The sequence below is a fragment of the Paralichthys olivaceus genome, chromosome 6 (genome assembly GCF_024713975.1).
Source record: "Paralichthys olivaceus isolate ysfri-2021 chromosome 6, ASM2471397v2, whole genome shotgun sequence".
Lineage (NCBI taxonomy): Eukaryota > Metazoa > Chordata > Actinopteri > Pleuronectiformes > Paralichthyidae > Paralichthys > Paralichthys olivaceus.
The window spans coordinates 2,255,375-2,271,080 of record NC_091098.1 but is presented as its reverse complement, the minus strand read 5'-3'; the positions used below and the strand labels follow the sequence as shown (position 1 = coordinate 2,271,080).

The 15,706-nt window shown below is 40.6% G+C and overlaps 1 protein-coding gene across 1 annotated transcript; it reads right to left on the bottom strand.

The window, feature by feature from the left end:
- Positions 1 to 4,260: 4,260 nt before the first annotated feature.
- LOC138410562 (rho-related GTP-binding protein RhoA-C) lies at positions 4,261 to 7,713 on the bottom strand. The gene is made up of 4 exons (XM_069527297.1): positions 7,322 to 7,713; positions 6,223 to 6,343; positions 6,010 to 6,140; positions 4,261 to 4,492 (listed from the first exon to the last, which is right to left on the bottom strand). The coding sequence occupies exons 1-4, from the start codon at positions 7,475 to 7,477 to the stop codon at positions 4,319 to 4,321; spliced, it is 582 nt and encodes a 193-aa protein (XP_069383398.1). The 5' UTR covers positions 7,478 to 7,713; the 3' UTR covers positions 4,261 to 4,318.
- Between the last annotated feature and the right edge of the window lie 7,993 nt (positions 7,714 to 15,706).

Here is a 15,706-nt window from a genome sequence, read left to right as displayed (position 1 = left end):
GAGTCTCCTGAATTGTGGACATTTCCGACTGCCACTGGTGTCTTTCCTTCCTTCCTCCTTCCTGTTCCTGTAGCAGAGCTGCCTTGAGCCTGGAGGTTTCCTGACTATGTGTAGCCAAGATTTGGGACTTCTCATGCTCCCAAAGGCATCTTGACTTTTCCAGTTGGTCATGGGCTTGAACCAGGGAGGTTTGGATTTTGGATGTTTCCTCAATCTCTCTGGCGAGGCATGTCTCTTTCTCCATTGTTTTCTCTCTTTCAGTTTGGACAGCTCTCTCAAGGTCACTGACCTTTTGGCTACCACTTGACTGAAGCATCCTCAGTCGTGAAACTTCCTTCCCTAGACCCACTTTAGTGGCATAAATATATACAATTTTTCGCTCCATATCCTTTGCCTTTCTGACGAGGTCTTCATTTTCATGTACCTGAGCGATCATTTTCATGTGCTTCTCATACAGGAGCCGATTCAAGAGTTCAGAGTAGGCATGTGTAGTCAAATCAACCCCACTGCCAGATTCAAACTTAGGCACAGATGCAGACACAAATGCAGATGCCTCTGTGTGTGCAGAAACATCAGCTGTCCCAGCAAACTCTGTTTCTGTGGACTGAGAAGTCGATGCCTCTGCCTGTGGAGATGGAGGCTGAAACACTTTTGTCTCTTCCTCCATCCCCAGGACAGTCTGGTCTTCAATTGTCTCTTTCCTCAGGACAGTCTGGTCTTCAATTGTCTTTGTTGTCTCTTCCCTCAGGACAGTCTGGTCTTCAATTGTCTCTGCGGACTCTGTCCTAGGGATTATCTTTTCTTCATTTATCTCTTCTGACTTTATACTCAGGACAATCTCGTCCTTATTCATTTCTGCTGAGTCCACCCTCAGGACAGGCATGTTTGTTGCCTTTGTTTCCTGACATGCTGGAAATGGAAGGCAATTTACAACTTCCCTTTTTTTCTTTGGGGGAGACTGCACTTTCCTTTTCACTTCAAATGCAGATGCCTCTGTGTGTGCAGAAACATCAGCTGTCCCAGCAAACTGTGTTCCTGTGGACTGAGAAGTCGATGCCTCTGCCTGTGGAGATGGAGGCTGAAACTCTTTTGCTTCTTGCTCCATCCCCAGGACAGTCTGGTCTTCAATTGTCTTTGTTGTCTCTTTCCTCAGGACAATCTCGTCCTTATTCATCTCTGCTGAGTCCACCCTCAGGACTGGCATGTTTGTTGCCTTTGTTTCCTGACATGCTGGAAATGAACGGTGATATACAAGTCCCTTTTTTCTCTTTGGGGGAGACTGCACTTTCCTTTTCACTTCAGGTCTTAAGACGGGAATTCCATATACAACTCTTGCTATTATGTTCTTCTTCTTCTTTTTAGATGTAGTTGGCTTATTATTCTCCCCAATTCCACTTCTGTCTGGTTTATAGATCTCTCTTTGTAGTGGTGGGAAATTAATATCATCCATTGATTGATTGAACGTTAGAAGCGGTCCATTGCTTTCGGTCACTTTATTCCTATTCATGCTGAGATTTCTGTATGAATGTGTGTGTGAATGGGTGAATGGAAAACTGTAGTGTAAAGCGCTTTGAGTGGTCTTCAAGACTAGAAAAGCGCTATATAAATACAACCATTTACCATTTATGTGTGCAACTGTGATCTGATTTCCTGTTGAAGTTGACAGGTCTGTTAATAGTAGCACAAAGAGAAAAGAATTGGTTGCCTGGCTGAGAAAACTGAGATGTGTGGCCTGTTGACTGCACCTCTTCATCTAACAGCTCATAAGGGTTGCTCCTGACTGTTCCATTTCTCCCTGCAATATCTCTAACCAATCCCTGGTTGAAAAAATACCCCAAATAACTGTTACCTTGGTTTGTAAACATGTTACATAGAATAAAGCAAATGTTAATAGTAGTGAAACAGAAAAACTCCAGGCCTTTTTATCGTTTGCGTGTTGGACGTAGTGTGCACAGCTTTTTATTAACAGTCTAGGATGTAGTGTTACGTTTTCATTCATCCTACCTGGTTTATCTGCATAAAGATTTTATATTCAATATTTACATGAGATGAAACAGAACTTGCTTATTTACTGTTCACGTGTGTGGCTTTGAATAGGTTTGAATGATGTTATTTTTACATACATAACACTGCGGCTATTTCAGGTCTGTTAAGCCATTGACACAACCTTCAGGCCATAGTTCACAGCTTTTTGAAATTCAAACATCAAACTGCATCAAAACAAAAACATTTAGCTTTGAGGTCAAATTGATAAACAGGAAGTGATTCTGTGAATATACAGTGTCACAAAGAAATGCAATATGTCACCTTGTACTTTACATATACATTACATATATACATACCAGCCAAAAAATGTTGTCTTTTTAACTCTGTGTTCAAGTGAAAAATAAAATAGAGTAAAATCCATAAAATAAATGTTATTATTATTAAACTGTTATTAATTATTATTAAATAATTATTAAACTGAATCTCCTCTCTCTCACTTCTGTCCTGTTTGGAGATGCCTTTAGGAAGTGATGCGAAATTCATTTCATCCACCTTCGGCAAGGATTCAACCTCTGCTTGAAATGCATTGTCTTCTGAGGGTTGACTGTTGGCAGCTCAGTTTATTTTATTTTGAAGAAATGACACCACTACTTGAAACAATACAATTGATGATCAAATATAATCTATTTAATGTGAATGTGGACAGCAGTGACATTATAGTAATATGTTTTTAATTGGCTGGTGTGTACGTCCTCATGATTGAAAATGCAAGGATTTGTTTAGTAAATTTGTTTTTGCTGCATTTGTTAGATTGGCATAGAGACTTCCAAAAATGAATTTACAGAGCCTGATAAATTATGTGACACACAAAAACAAGATCCTCTAAACAACTGACAGAGGATCTGAAAATGAATCAATTTAATGCTACAAAGCAGGGGAGAATATAATAATAATAATAACTGCAATAACGGCAGCGATAAAAGACCGGGAACACTTGAGCACCATCAGGTATTAGATCTGACTAGTTAAAAAGTAAACAACAGTGTAAAGACATTTAATTATTATTGATAACAGACACAATTCATATCATAATGAATTACTGAAGTATTGTTGTTAATACTAATAATAATAGTTGTTGTCCTGCAGTTCTGGAGTCAAAGATATCTGCAATGAGAGAGAGAAAGATAAAGAGAGACTATGGGAGAGAAAAAGTGACAGTTATTAACATGTATTAAAATAAATAAATGAATGAATGTGGGGGGGCAGAGAGACAGAGAGAAGTGGAGAGGTCCTCAGTGCATGATGGGAGTTCCCCCAGCAGTCTAGACCTATAGCAGCATAACTAAGTGATGGTTCAGGACTCACCTGATCCAGAACTAACTATAGGCTTTGTCAAAGAGGAACGTTTTAAGTTTAACTGTAAGAGATGGTGTCTGCTTCCTGAACCCAGAGTGGGAGCTGGTTCCACAGGAGAGGAGCCTGGTAGCTGAATGCTCTACCTCCTGTTCTACTCTTACAGACTCTTGGAACCACAAGAGAGCCTGTGTTTTGTGAACGAAGTGATCTGTTTGGATAATATGGTGTTATGAACTCTTTTATATATGAAGGGGCTTGATTGTTAAGGGCTTTAAATGTGAGGAGCAGGATCTTGAATTCTATTCTGAATTTTACAGAGTTTTGTCACTTTAAGGCCAAGTTAACTCAGTCAACTTTTATTAATTAACAAGCAGGTATAAAACACTCATGGTCGTTGGTCTCATTATGTTTTTATACTTAACTGCAAACAATTAAACTCTGCTTTTTAATTGAAAATTGTATGAAATATCACAGGTTCATAAAAAAGAAAAGCGAGTCCATAAAAAGTTTGTTAGTTCTAACTTTGGAATTTAAGGAGAGTGAAAAACATACAGAATGAAAGACAAGCACAGTCACACTGCAAGCCACGGAAGTCTTCCAACAGTTAGTTAGGCAGGCATTCGTCTGATTTCGACCACCAGCCACAGAGGAGCTTACTGTACTGGAGTAAGAGTATGAGCAGGAGAGATGTTCCCTTCTCGTCATGTTCTCTTAATTTCAGCTTTATTGAGTCCTAAACTCGAGATTACAGTATTTCTATTTGAAAGCTAAAAGCTATAATGTCGAACTTAAATGTATATACATGTATTCCCCTTTTCGAGCATAGCATTTCACCTTCCTTTTTTTCTTTAGCCTGGTTTCATCCCTACAACTCCCCAGTCAACTGTGCCTACCTTGGTGGAAACAGGCACAGGGATGTTTTTCTTAGCCGTGTTTATTTCCCTCCTTCCCTCCTGATCCTGCGTCACCTGACACTCTATAAAAGGCAGCAGCCGCTTTTCTTGCCTCTTCTCTTGGCCTGCAGTGCTGCCCTGGTGGCCATCTCAAACACCTCCCTCACGCCATCCTTCGTCTTGGCCGAGCACTCCAAGTAACCAAAAGCATTGATCCGGTTAGCCATTTCCCTCGCCTCATCAGACTTCACTGGTTCCTGTGTGGCAAAATCAAAAAAGAAAATAAGTTCAATGGGATGACTTGATGGTTTGATCTCTTCACATCTTTCTATCTTTCTAGCAGCTGATACATGCAGTGAATATGTTGGCTTGTGCATAGAGTTTACAGCACCGATGCTGCACCTCGTCAGAATCACAGAAATCATTCATAATGATGTGACCTAGATATTTCACTTGGTTCTTTCTTTAGGACTCGGCCTGTTCAATAGAATGAGAGAAAATTAAGTCTCTGGATCCAACACTCTTTTTAAACATGTCATAGGCTTGTACAGTTGCTGTAAACCAGCACTGTGAGGAGACAAGACAACTAAATCATTTCGTGGCCAAAAATGCTGTTATAAACTTTACATATATATAAATATTTTTTTCCCTTTTAATGAATTAATTGTATTAAACATCAGCCCTGATCATAAATACCAAATATTCATTCATTTTTATTATTTCAACTCCAGTTTGACACCATCGGTTTTTATGCTAACTATATAAAAACAAAACACAGAAAATGTCATATTTTCCCTTGACTACATGATAATGTCATTATTTTTGGAAGGTTAACAGAGCCTGGCATATGTCACTGATGTTCACTAACATCATTTTTGCATAATTATTTTGCTGATTAGCAACACACAGATGCACAAACACACTTACACATACACAGTTACAGTGAAAGCTTAGCATGCTGTAACTCATACAGATATTCACAGCAAAATGTAGGTTTCACACATCATTTCACTTGCATACATTAGGTTTATGGGTTCCATTATACAGAAATAGTGCCACTACAGGAAATACTATGTATTTTACCTTTATGCCAAATGATGGAAAATGGGTCAATATATAAAATATAACTTTGAAGCCAGGACTTCAGAATGAAATAATAAAAATGTGTAATGCATGATTTTATGGTTTCATGGCAAAGAGATAAAAAGCAGTTAAAATGGGTTCCAATGGGGCTTTTTTTTGTGCCACAAAGGTGATAAAAGGTTGTATTTTTTTACACAAATTTTAAAATCTGCAGAAAATACACATCTTTTGAAAGTCCCGAGTCATATGCATTAACACAGTGAGAATTATCAAAAAAAGAAAACTTAAATGGCCAAAGATGTCCAGAAGGTGCCCTAAGGGTTAACAATGCTATCCCCACCATACAGCCAGTCCTTAACTCTATTAACTGTTTGGAGAGACCATCCATATACAGAGTGAAGTGGACTGGTGAGAATATTCCACCTTGTCAAACCTGATTGTTACTAGAGTGTGCAGATAAACATTTACTATCTTGTATAGCTTTGCAGTGAGAACCAAAAGTGCAGAAAATGGAGGACTCCTCACTCTTACAGTTTCACAAACAGTTTCCCATGATTAACTCAGTCAATTTGATGCATTTTGAGATAAGTAACCTTTGGGATTATAATGAAATTCAGTCTAAACAAACCCCCATAGGTTTGAATTTGTATAAGCTGCAGAATGAGCACAGTTAAGTACAGGCCTCACTCACCTGTTTCATCTTGGCTAACTCTCGACGGGTGTGTTCATCATTCCGCAGGTCTTTCTTGTTTCCCACCAGAATAATAGGCACATTGGGACAGAAGTGTTTGACCTCTGGAGTCCACTTCTCTGGAATATTCTCTGCATCGGGCACAAAGTGTCCATGTTGAATGTGGAGCAAATGGTACATTTGTCAAAACCAATGGCAGGAAAGAAATCTCACCTAGGCTGTCGGGGCTGTCGATGGAGAAACACATGAGGATGACATCTGTGTCTGGGTAGGAGAGAGGCCTCAGCCGGTCATAGTCCTCCTGTCCTGCTGTGTCCCAGAGAGCCAGCTCCACCTACAGGGGTCGAGGACATTAATGCTTACATACTTCACAACACCACCATATCTGCATCACAATTAAATGCTACAGGGCTCAGTTACAAGGTTTGTGCCCTAGATTCTGACAACATGAGATAGATTCAAAGACAACCAGGAAAACAGCAGAAAGGTTGGATAGAACAGTTGTTTGACAAAAAATTGTTCCAGTACACAACAGTCAATTTTTCATTTCTGTTGATGTACAGGTTAAACAAGTTATTATTGAGCTTTGTTCAATTTGTTAAAAATCCATCAAAATGTCAAACTGGTGATTTATTATCAGGTTTAAAAGCCATGGCTCAAAATCAGGAAAAGTATTCAGATTCAGACATCAGGCAGATTCTGGGTGAGGGAGAAGCTTTGAAATACAACTAAACTAAAATCCAGAGGCACTTTTAATCTTAAAACATTTTCTTGAAAATATTTCGCCCAATTGGATGGCAACGTGGACGTTTGATCCAGCGGTCAATGTGGATTCTACATACTGTGTATATATGTCTGGATAGATTACTTTATTCATAGATTACTTTATTCATCCCCAAAGGGAAATTAAGTCTATGGACAAATCCGCCAGGCCAATATACAACCCAATGTTACCTTCTTCCAGATGTGTTGGTATCAGTGTACATGTTTAGAGATAAGTGAGATGAAATGACAGAATTTCACAAACAAGTTTATCATTTAAAAATAGCGTCTCTATGTTCATTTATCATGGACAAAAAAGATGAAGCATTGCACAAGCATTAGTTTAAAACATATTACTAACATTTGATATATTGTTAGCATTTTTTGTTTTTAACTGTCCAACATAGTATCATCCTTAAAAACCAAGTGCTGCTCAGGTTACATTATGAAACAAACCTTCAGGGTCCGAGGCTCAGTCTACACACCCTATGCTGTGTTAATTGACTCATGACAAAAAGAAAGAAATGTGACATTATAATAAACAGCTTACCTGTTTACCATCCACCTCAATATCTGCCACATAGTTTTCAAACACAGTGGGCACATAGACCTCAGGGAACTGATCTTTGCTGAACACTATGAGGAGACAGGTTTTGCCGCAGGCTCCATCACCGACTATCACTAGTTTCTTTCTGATTGCAGCCATCTGAAAGAATGAAGAAAGACATGTACTCTGTTATTGATTCTGTGCATTCAGAGCAAAAACAACCCTGCAGGGTGAGGAGCTTGATTGGTGTACAAGCAGTGCTTGTCAAGCACAATGATGAAATAGGACAGGATGAGAGTTTTAAGATGGTGTGAGGTATGGATCCATGAAACACTGTCAGGAAACACTTAACAAAACTCTGGAAACCTATTATGGCCACAATCATTTCATCTCCTGCTTTTTCAATATGTGGAATTAAACTCTTTTTGAAAAAAATAATATCAACCAGAAATGTTTGCTTGATGATGCAAATTCACAATATAGATGATGCCATGGCTCTTTACAGAGTAAGTTTGAGACCTGACAAAATTATAGAGTAACTCAACAGTTCCTGCAAAGAGAAGCTCACAGGGAGAAACGAGGTGGAGGGGGCATCTGCCAATCAGACAGTGAACTTTGACTATTTCATCTGTCTAATGTATCTGCATTTATATGTGCGTGTGCGCCACTGGTGTCAGATTGTATCGAATGATATTCCCCAACACGAGTTGCTATGTGTGTGCACTTTAGACAAGAGGTACAAGAGATCTAGTTGTGGCATCATGGACATGTGAAAAACTGTATTCAGGGTATGCTCCAGTATTTCAGTGTACTCCACCAGATATTTACAATGTTTCACTTAGGGCCAAAGCATTTTACTGACCAACAATGACTTTCAAATTAGTTTCTGGCATAAAACAAATGAAACACTATAGGTATGATATAACATAGTGCATGGAAAAAAACATGTGGGGTGAGGCCTCATTTCTGATTAGAAGAAAAAGTCATGACAATAACACTCGAACGTGATCATTTCCAGAACGACTAGTATCAAACCAGCTAATTCAATACTGAGACCTTGGATTGCATTCTGGATTTGGTGTTTACATGCTGATAAAATAAGATCAACCAATTTAATAGTCTGAAGTTATTAGGTTATGACTGTCGCCAATTTTCATCCAGAGCAGGAAATGGTAATCTCCGAATATAATCTCTGACAGCAGCTTTCAAACTGTGCCTGAATAAAATCCCGTCAAACCAGATGTAGAGGTTTAGTGGGTGGCGTTCTCTCACATGACACCGTATACCTCCATTAAGTCTGTAACCACCCAGCTTCATCCGTGTTTATACACTGCTGTCAGTGTTAGCTCCTCAGCTAGCTGATGTTTCAGGAGTGTTTGCCAAGTTTACGTTGCGTTAGAGCTCCACTTCCTCACTGCTGTTTACCTCTCATGTAAAGAACCATCACATCTGTCAACCTAACCTCTGGTGAACCACTTCAGATTGAATATAATTGACGACCTAATCTCCTTTATTTTTAATCTAAAATATCTTTTGGCCTGTGTGAATCAGTGAAGTAGCAGCTAACTTGTAGCTAACAGCAGTTCAGTAAGGACACTGAAGTGTTAGCTAGCTAACTTGGCTAAGTTGACCGGGAAAGCTAGCCTGTCGTCAGACACAAAACATTGTCACACTGCGATATGTTGTTTAAACCCAGCAGCTGGCTCAATCTCAAAGAGCTTTTACAGGACAGTTTGCCTTTTACCCATTCATATGAGGGGCCATTCAGGGTTCAGTATCTTGCCCAAGGACACTTTGGCATACAGATGGAGAAGACTGTGATCGAACCAATGACATTCTGGTTGGAGGACGACCGCTCTTCTCCTCAGCCACAGCCACAGCCACACATACACTTTGGTCCCTGAGGTCAGATGGAGGGTTTGCCCTTCAGGTGTTATGTAGAACATGAACCTTGTCATTACGACAGGAAGAGTTTTGATACTACTGTAGGCATGTAAAATCAAGCCCCTCTAGATATGGGGTGCCGTTTGTAAAGCAGCTCACGCTGAAAATAACAGCAACATTTTGTCACATTTAGCTTCAAACCATGTTTAAAAAACTGGTGTGAATTTTTGAGAGTCACTTTTTTGCACATTTACAACAATATTTGTCAACTTAGAGATATTTTAAATATTTAAATCCAAATGTTGAATGTTACACTTAAATGTTAAATGTTAAATCTAAATGCTAAATCTAAATGCTAAATCTAAATGTTAAATTTAAATCTAAATCTGCAACCTAAATGTTAAATCTAAATGTTAAATCTAAATGTTAAATCTAAATCTAAATGTTAAATCTAAATCCAAATCTAAATGTTAAATCTAAATGTTAAATCTAAATCTAAATGTTAAATCTAAATGTTAAATCAGAATCTAAATCTAAATGTTAAATCTAAATGTTAAATCAAAATCTAAATGTTAAATCAAAATGTTAAATCTAAAAGTTAAATCTGAATCTAAATCTAAATGTTAAATCTAAATGTTTCGGGTGAAACTAAATATTTAACTAATATGCAAATTCAAATGCCGGTAACAGGAAGTACCAAAATAAAAGCTCGAGGAGGTCAGAGTGTGTTTATAGTGGCAAATAACAAATAAAACCCAACTTATCCGGGGAAATGGACTCTTGGACATGGAATATCGTGTTAATAACTACATAAAATAACAAACACGTATGCAGAAACTTTATTTGAAGAGTACTTTGAGTTTTTAGTGTCACTTTTATGAAGAATGCGGGATTTATGACCTGTAGCCACTATAGCCAGCCACAAGGGGGCGCACTTTGACTGATCTGTCATGTTCGCCCGCCTCCACCCGGTACACTCTCCTGTCGGCCATGGTCGCTCTGCAAACATGTCGATGAGTGAATCTGCGTTAGCGGAGAATATCGGCAGAGCCGTTCTGGCAGCAATCCAAAATTTTTCCACATCGACGGCAACAGCAACAGCAACCGCCACAGGGCTACCACATGCCACCTCGGTGAGTCTGTTTTCCAAATCACATAGCATTGGATTCTTGTCAAGTCTAACTTAACTAAACTAGCTTACGGTAGCCAGTAGAGATTTGCTACTAGCACCAATGCACTTTATGTGTAGCACATATGTTTCTATAAACAGTAAAACTCACACCGGTAAGTGACGCAGTGGGACGAACTCATGAGCTGAAAAGCAAGGTGTGTAAATGTGAGTTAAAGATTACGTGAAGATGTTCTGAGCCGCAAAGCATCAATTATATAATTTAGCATTACAGCTAACGGATGTCAAATGTAAATGTGCCTCTGTCCTCAGTCAGACATCTCACCTTGGCTTACCTGCTGGCCTTTACTCAAGATAAAACCGTTCTCTGCTCGGCTAGAGAGAGAGTTATGCTGATGGAGGACAGAGGCAGTCACAATGATAAAGACATTCATTTAATGTGAATAAGGTACCAGAGTGAATACTGTAAAAAAACATAAAATCTATCTCTCTTTGTTTCTACATTTTCTAAGACAGGAATATGATCTCTCCTTAGAGCTCCTGTCAGCACTCGTGCTGTGGCATTTTGGACCAACTGGAGACTTTACAGTCTTCCCGGGGCATCCTGATAATAAGGAATTACAGGCCTTGATGTTCTTGAGACATTCCTGAAGTTGAACTAAGTGATTAGATTCATCATGCTTCAGAGAAATGTACAGCTGGGTGTCATCTGCGTAACAATGGTAGTGTATGTGGTGCTTTCTCACGATGTTGCCTAAGGGGAGTATATATAAGGTGAAGAATATCGGTCCAAGGACAGAACCTTGTGGAACTCCATGACTAACTTGCATGTGCATGGAGGGGTCATTGTTGACATTAACAAATTGAAATCTATCTGATAAATATGATTTAAACCAGTCTAGTGCAGTTCCTCTGATCCCTATATGTTGTTCTAGTCTCTATAACAGGATCTTATGATCTGTGGTGTCAAATGCTGCACTAAGATCCAACAGGACGAGCACAGAGACAAGTCCATCATCTGATGCCTTAAAAAGGTCTTTCAATAGTGCTGTTTCTGTGCTGTGATGGATTCTAATGTAACGGGTATGGTTTTGAACCCAAATGCAGCACAACAAGCATGGACAGTTGGTAACAGTCTTTATTGTCAGCTCTTAGCAGATCAGGTGGCAGGCAATACAGACAGCAACAGGCCGACGACTTGGTCAGATAGCAACAGGCAGAAGACTTGGTCAGGGACGGAAGGCAGAGGTGATTACCAGGTTTCGGACGAGGCAGGTTAGTCAGGAACAGGCAGGGTCGGCAACGAAGAATCAGTCCGGAGATAACTGCTGGAAAGTCTTGCATGAAGGCGTAGAACAATCTGGCACTGACTGAGAGTGGAGCTGGTGAATATATACTGGGCTTGATTGCAGGTGATGAGGAGCAGCTGTGTTGGATTGTGAGAGGGTGTGGCTTGGCTGGCAGATGAGGCAGAGGCGGAGTCCATGGAAAAGTACTGAGAGGTGGAAGGATGGGAGACTGACTGAGAAGTGGGAGGATGGGTGACTGACTGTGACATCTGAATCCTGACCGGAATTTGTCCAACAAATCGTTACTATCTAAGTAATCACACAGCTGGTTAGCAACTGTTTTTTCTAAGATTTTTGAAATGAAGGGCAGGTTTGATATGGCTCTGTAATTAGCTAAAACCTCTGGGTCAAGTGTAGGCTTTTTACGCAGAGGTTTAATAACAGCTACCTCAAAAGCTTGTGGTACATAGCCTGTCAACAAAGACATTTAATATGGAACTGTCAATCAGGGGGACAACTTCCTTAAAAAGTCCAGTTGGGACAGAGTCTAATTGACAAGTTATTGGTTTAGATGATGAAACTAATGAGGTCACTTCAGGAAGGTCAATAGAAGAAAATTGGTTCAAACATAAATCTGGTTCTATGGTTTCAGGACCAGACAATGTTTCTACGTATGTGCTATTCATTGGGAGGAGGTGGTGGATTTTATCCCTGATGGTTATAATTTTATTTGTAAAGAAGCTCATGAAATCATTGCTTCTCAGGGTTAGAGGAATAGATGGGTCAGTAGAGGTGTGACTTTCTGTCAGCCTGGCTACAGTGCTGAAGAGAAACCTGGGAGGTTCTGGCATTTCTAAGTGCTTTCTTGTAATATATCAAGCTATTCTTCCAGGCTAGGTAAAAGTCATGTTTATTGGTGGAACGCCACTTCCTCTCTAGTTTCCGTGATGTCTGTTTTAGAACACGTGTCTGAGAATTATACCACGGAGCTGATCTCCTCTGATTTGCCTTCTTCTTTTTTAGAGGGGCGACAGCGTCAAGGATTGTTTTTAATGAAGCTGCTGTACTATTAACTAAGTTATCAACTAGTGTGGGGGTAAAGTTTTGATAACTTTCCTGTATTGTAGTGACACATGGCTGAGAGGTAAGTGTAGAAGGAAGCAGTTCTTAAATGTATTCAGTTTTATCAGATAAACACAGACTATAATAGAGTTTCTGTCCAGAATCAGTGTAATTAGTAATTCTAAATTTAAATGTAATTAAAAAATGGTCGGACAGAAGAGGGTTCTGTTGAAATATTATTACATTTTCAATGTCTATGACATATGTCAGAACAAGATCAAGAGTGTGATTCAGACAGTGGGTGAGTTTATTCACATGTTGAATGACACCAATCGCTATTATTGATTTGAAAGCTGAACTAAGGCTGTCGTTGGCAACATCTACATAAATGTTGAAATCACCTACTATAATTATTTTATCTGTCCTAAGAACTAGTTCTGATAGAAATTCAGAGAATTCAGATAAACCAATTCATCTAGTTATCATATATCGTCCGCCTGCCCCTTAGTCAGAATTTCTATGTGATTTCAGGCTTGGATGGATGAGGCTGATTATAAGATTTTCAAAGGAGTTATAACTTTCTTTCGGTCGAGGGTTGATAGATAGGTCAGATTTAGAGGTTGCTGCAACCCCTCCACCTCTGCCTGTGCTTCGAGAAGTATGAGTATTAGTATAGGTTGGGGGCTTCGTTTCATTTAAGCCTACATATTCTCCATCTTGCAGCCAGGTTTCTGTTAAACATAATAGATCGATTTGGTGATCGGTAATCAGGTCATTAATAAGTAATGATTTTTGATTGAGTGACCTGATATTTAATAAACCGCCTTTTATAATTCTGTGTTTTGTTACAGGTATATTGGCTGTGTTAACTTTTATTAGGTTTGAATATATTATTCCTGTCCTGTTTGCTTTTGATTTAATGAATTTAGGGTGTCGGGGGCAGACACAGTTTCTATAGGATATTGTGAGGATGACTGTTCAAATAGAAGCGCAGAGAAGCGTGTAAGACTGCGACTCTGCCTCCTGGTCTCAACTCTGGATTGTCACGGTGTGGACTGTCTAACAAACGTTGTCATGTTTCTAGATATGAGAGCTGCTCCATTCCAAGTGGGATGAATACAATATCTCCGAATCAGACCAGGTTTCCCCCAAAGAGTGCGCCAATTATCTACGAAGCCCACGTTGTTATTTGGACACCACCTTGACAGCCAGCGGTGAAAGGATGACATGCGGCTGTACATGTCATCACTGGAAACATTAGGCAGGGGTCCAGAGAAAAATTACGGAGTCCGACATTCTCTTTGCATATGTACACACCAAATCAATATTGATTTTTGTGACCTCCGACTGACGTAGTCACAGTCAAGAATAGATAACCCTTCCCCCTCATGATGTCAGTATTTGATCAAATACAACAAGTGCAGATCTTCACCAAGTTGGATCTGCGAAACGCATACCACCTTATCCGCATTCGGGAGGGGGATGAGTGGAAAACTGGTTTCAACACACCAAGTGAGTATTTAGTGATGCCGTTTGGTCTCACCAATGCCCCAGGAGTGTTCCAAGCTTTGATTAATGATGTTTTAAGAGACTTTTTAGATCAGTTTGTTTATGTATATCTAGATGATATTCTTATTTACTCTCCCGACGTGGAAACCCACCAGAGACACGTTAAGCTCGTTCTGCAACATCTTCTAGCTAATAAGTTACATGTGAAAGCAGAAAAGAGTGAATTTCATGCCGATACCATCTCCTTCCTGGGCTTTATCGTAACCCCTGGAAGGGTTAAGATGGACCCAGCTAAAGTGAGCGCTGTAGCCAAGTGGCCAACACCTGATAGCCGCAAGAAAGTGCAGCAATTCCTAGGTTTCGCTAACTTTTACAGGCGGTTTATCAGAGGCTTTAGCGCAATAGCAGCTCCTCTCCACGCTCTCACTTTTCCGCAGGTGTCATTCCGCTGGTTCGCTGACGTGGACGCAGCGTTCCGAGAGCTGAAGGGGCGGTTCACCATGGCGCCTATCTTCACGCTTCCCGATCCCTCTCACCAGTTTGTGGTGGAAGTAGATGCATCTAACGAGGGGATCAGGGCCGTCTTATCCCAGCGAGCCGAGGTGGACAACAAGCTGCATCCCTGCGCCTTCCTGTCCCGACGCTTGAAGGCAGCTGAGCGGAACTACGACGTTGGAAATCGTGAACTGTTGGCGGTGAAGGTGGCGTTGGAGGAGTGGCGGCATTGGCTGGAGGGGGCACAACACCCGTTCTTGGTTTGGACTGATAACCTGCAGTATATAAAAGGAGCTAAACGATTAAATTCCTGTCAAGCTCGCTGTTCATTGTTTTTTAACAGATTAAATTTTTCCTTATCTTACAGACCGGGGTCCAAAAACACTAAGCCTGACGCCCTGTCCCGCCTATTCAGCCCCGAGCCTGTTGCCACGGATCCCGAGCCTATCCTTCCACTTATCCGTGTGGTGGGGTTGGTATCCTGGCACATAGAAGCCGAGGTGAAGCAAGCGAATGGTGAGACCCCGCCACCTAGTGGGTGCCCTGAGAACCGTCTGTATGTTCCTGTTGATCTGCGCCCACAGGTGATTCACTGGGCTCACTCGTCTCTGCTCACCTGTCATCCGGGCGTACGACGGACCATATTCGCCATCACACAGCGGTTCTGGTGGCCGTCCATGGAGCTGGAAGTGCGGGAGTACGTTGAGGCGTGTCCAGTCTGTGCCAGGAATAAGAACTCCTCCAGAACCCGCGCAGGCTTGTTGCAGCCTCTTCCTATTCCGTCCCGGCCGTGGGCGGAAATTTCTATGGACTTTGTCTGTACACCACGGTTTTAACAGTCGTAGACATTCGCTAAAATGGTTCACTTTATAGCTTTGCCCAAATTGCCCTCAGCCAAAGAAACGGCCGAAATTATGATGAACAATGTTTTTAAGATTCACAGATTCTGACAGGACATCGTGTCAGATCGGGGGGCCCCAGTTTATCTCGCGGTTCTGGAAGGAGATCTGTAAACTCATC

Excerpts from the sequence above, each read along its gene's own strand:
- LOC138410562 (XM_069527297.1), bottom strand. The coding sequence starts at position 7,477 with ATGGCTGCAATCAGAAAGAAACTAGTGATAGTCGGTGATGGAGCCTGC. Across the intron at positions 6,141-6,222 it reads CGACAGCCCCGACAGCCTAG|AGAATATTCCAGAGAAGTGG; the intron begins GTGAGATTTCTT and ends TGCCCGATGCAG. Across the intron at positions 4,493-6,009 it reads AGTTAGCCAAGATGAAACAG|GAACCAGTGAAGTCTGATGA; the intron begins GTGAGTGAGGCC and ends TTTGCCACACAG.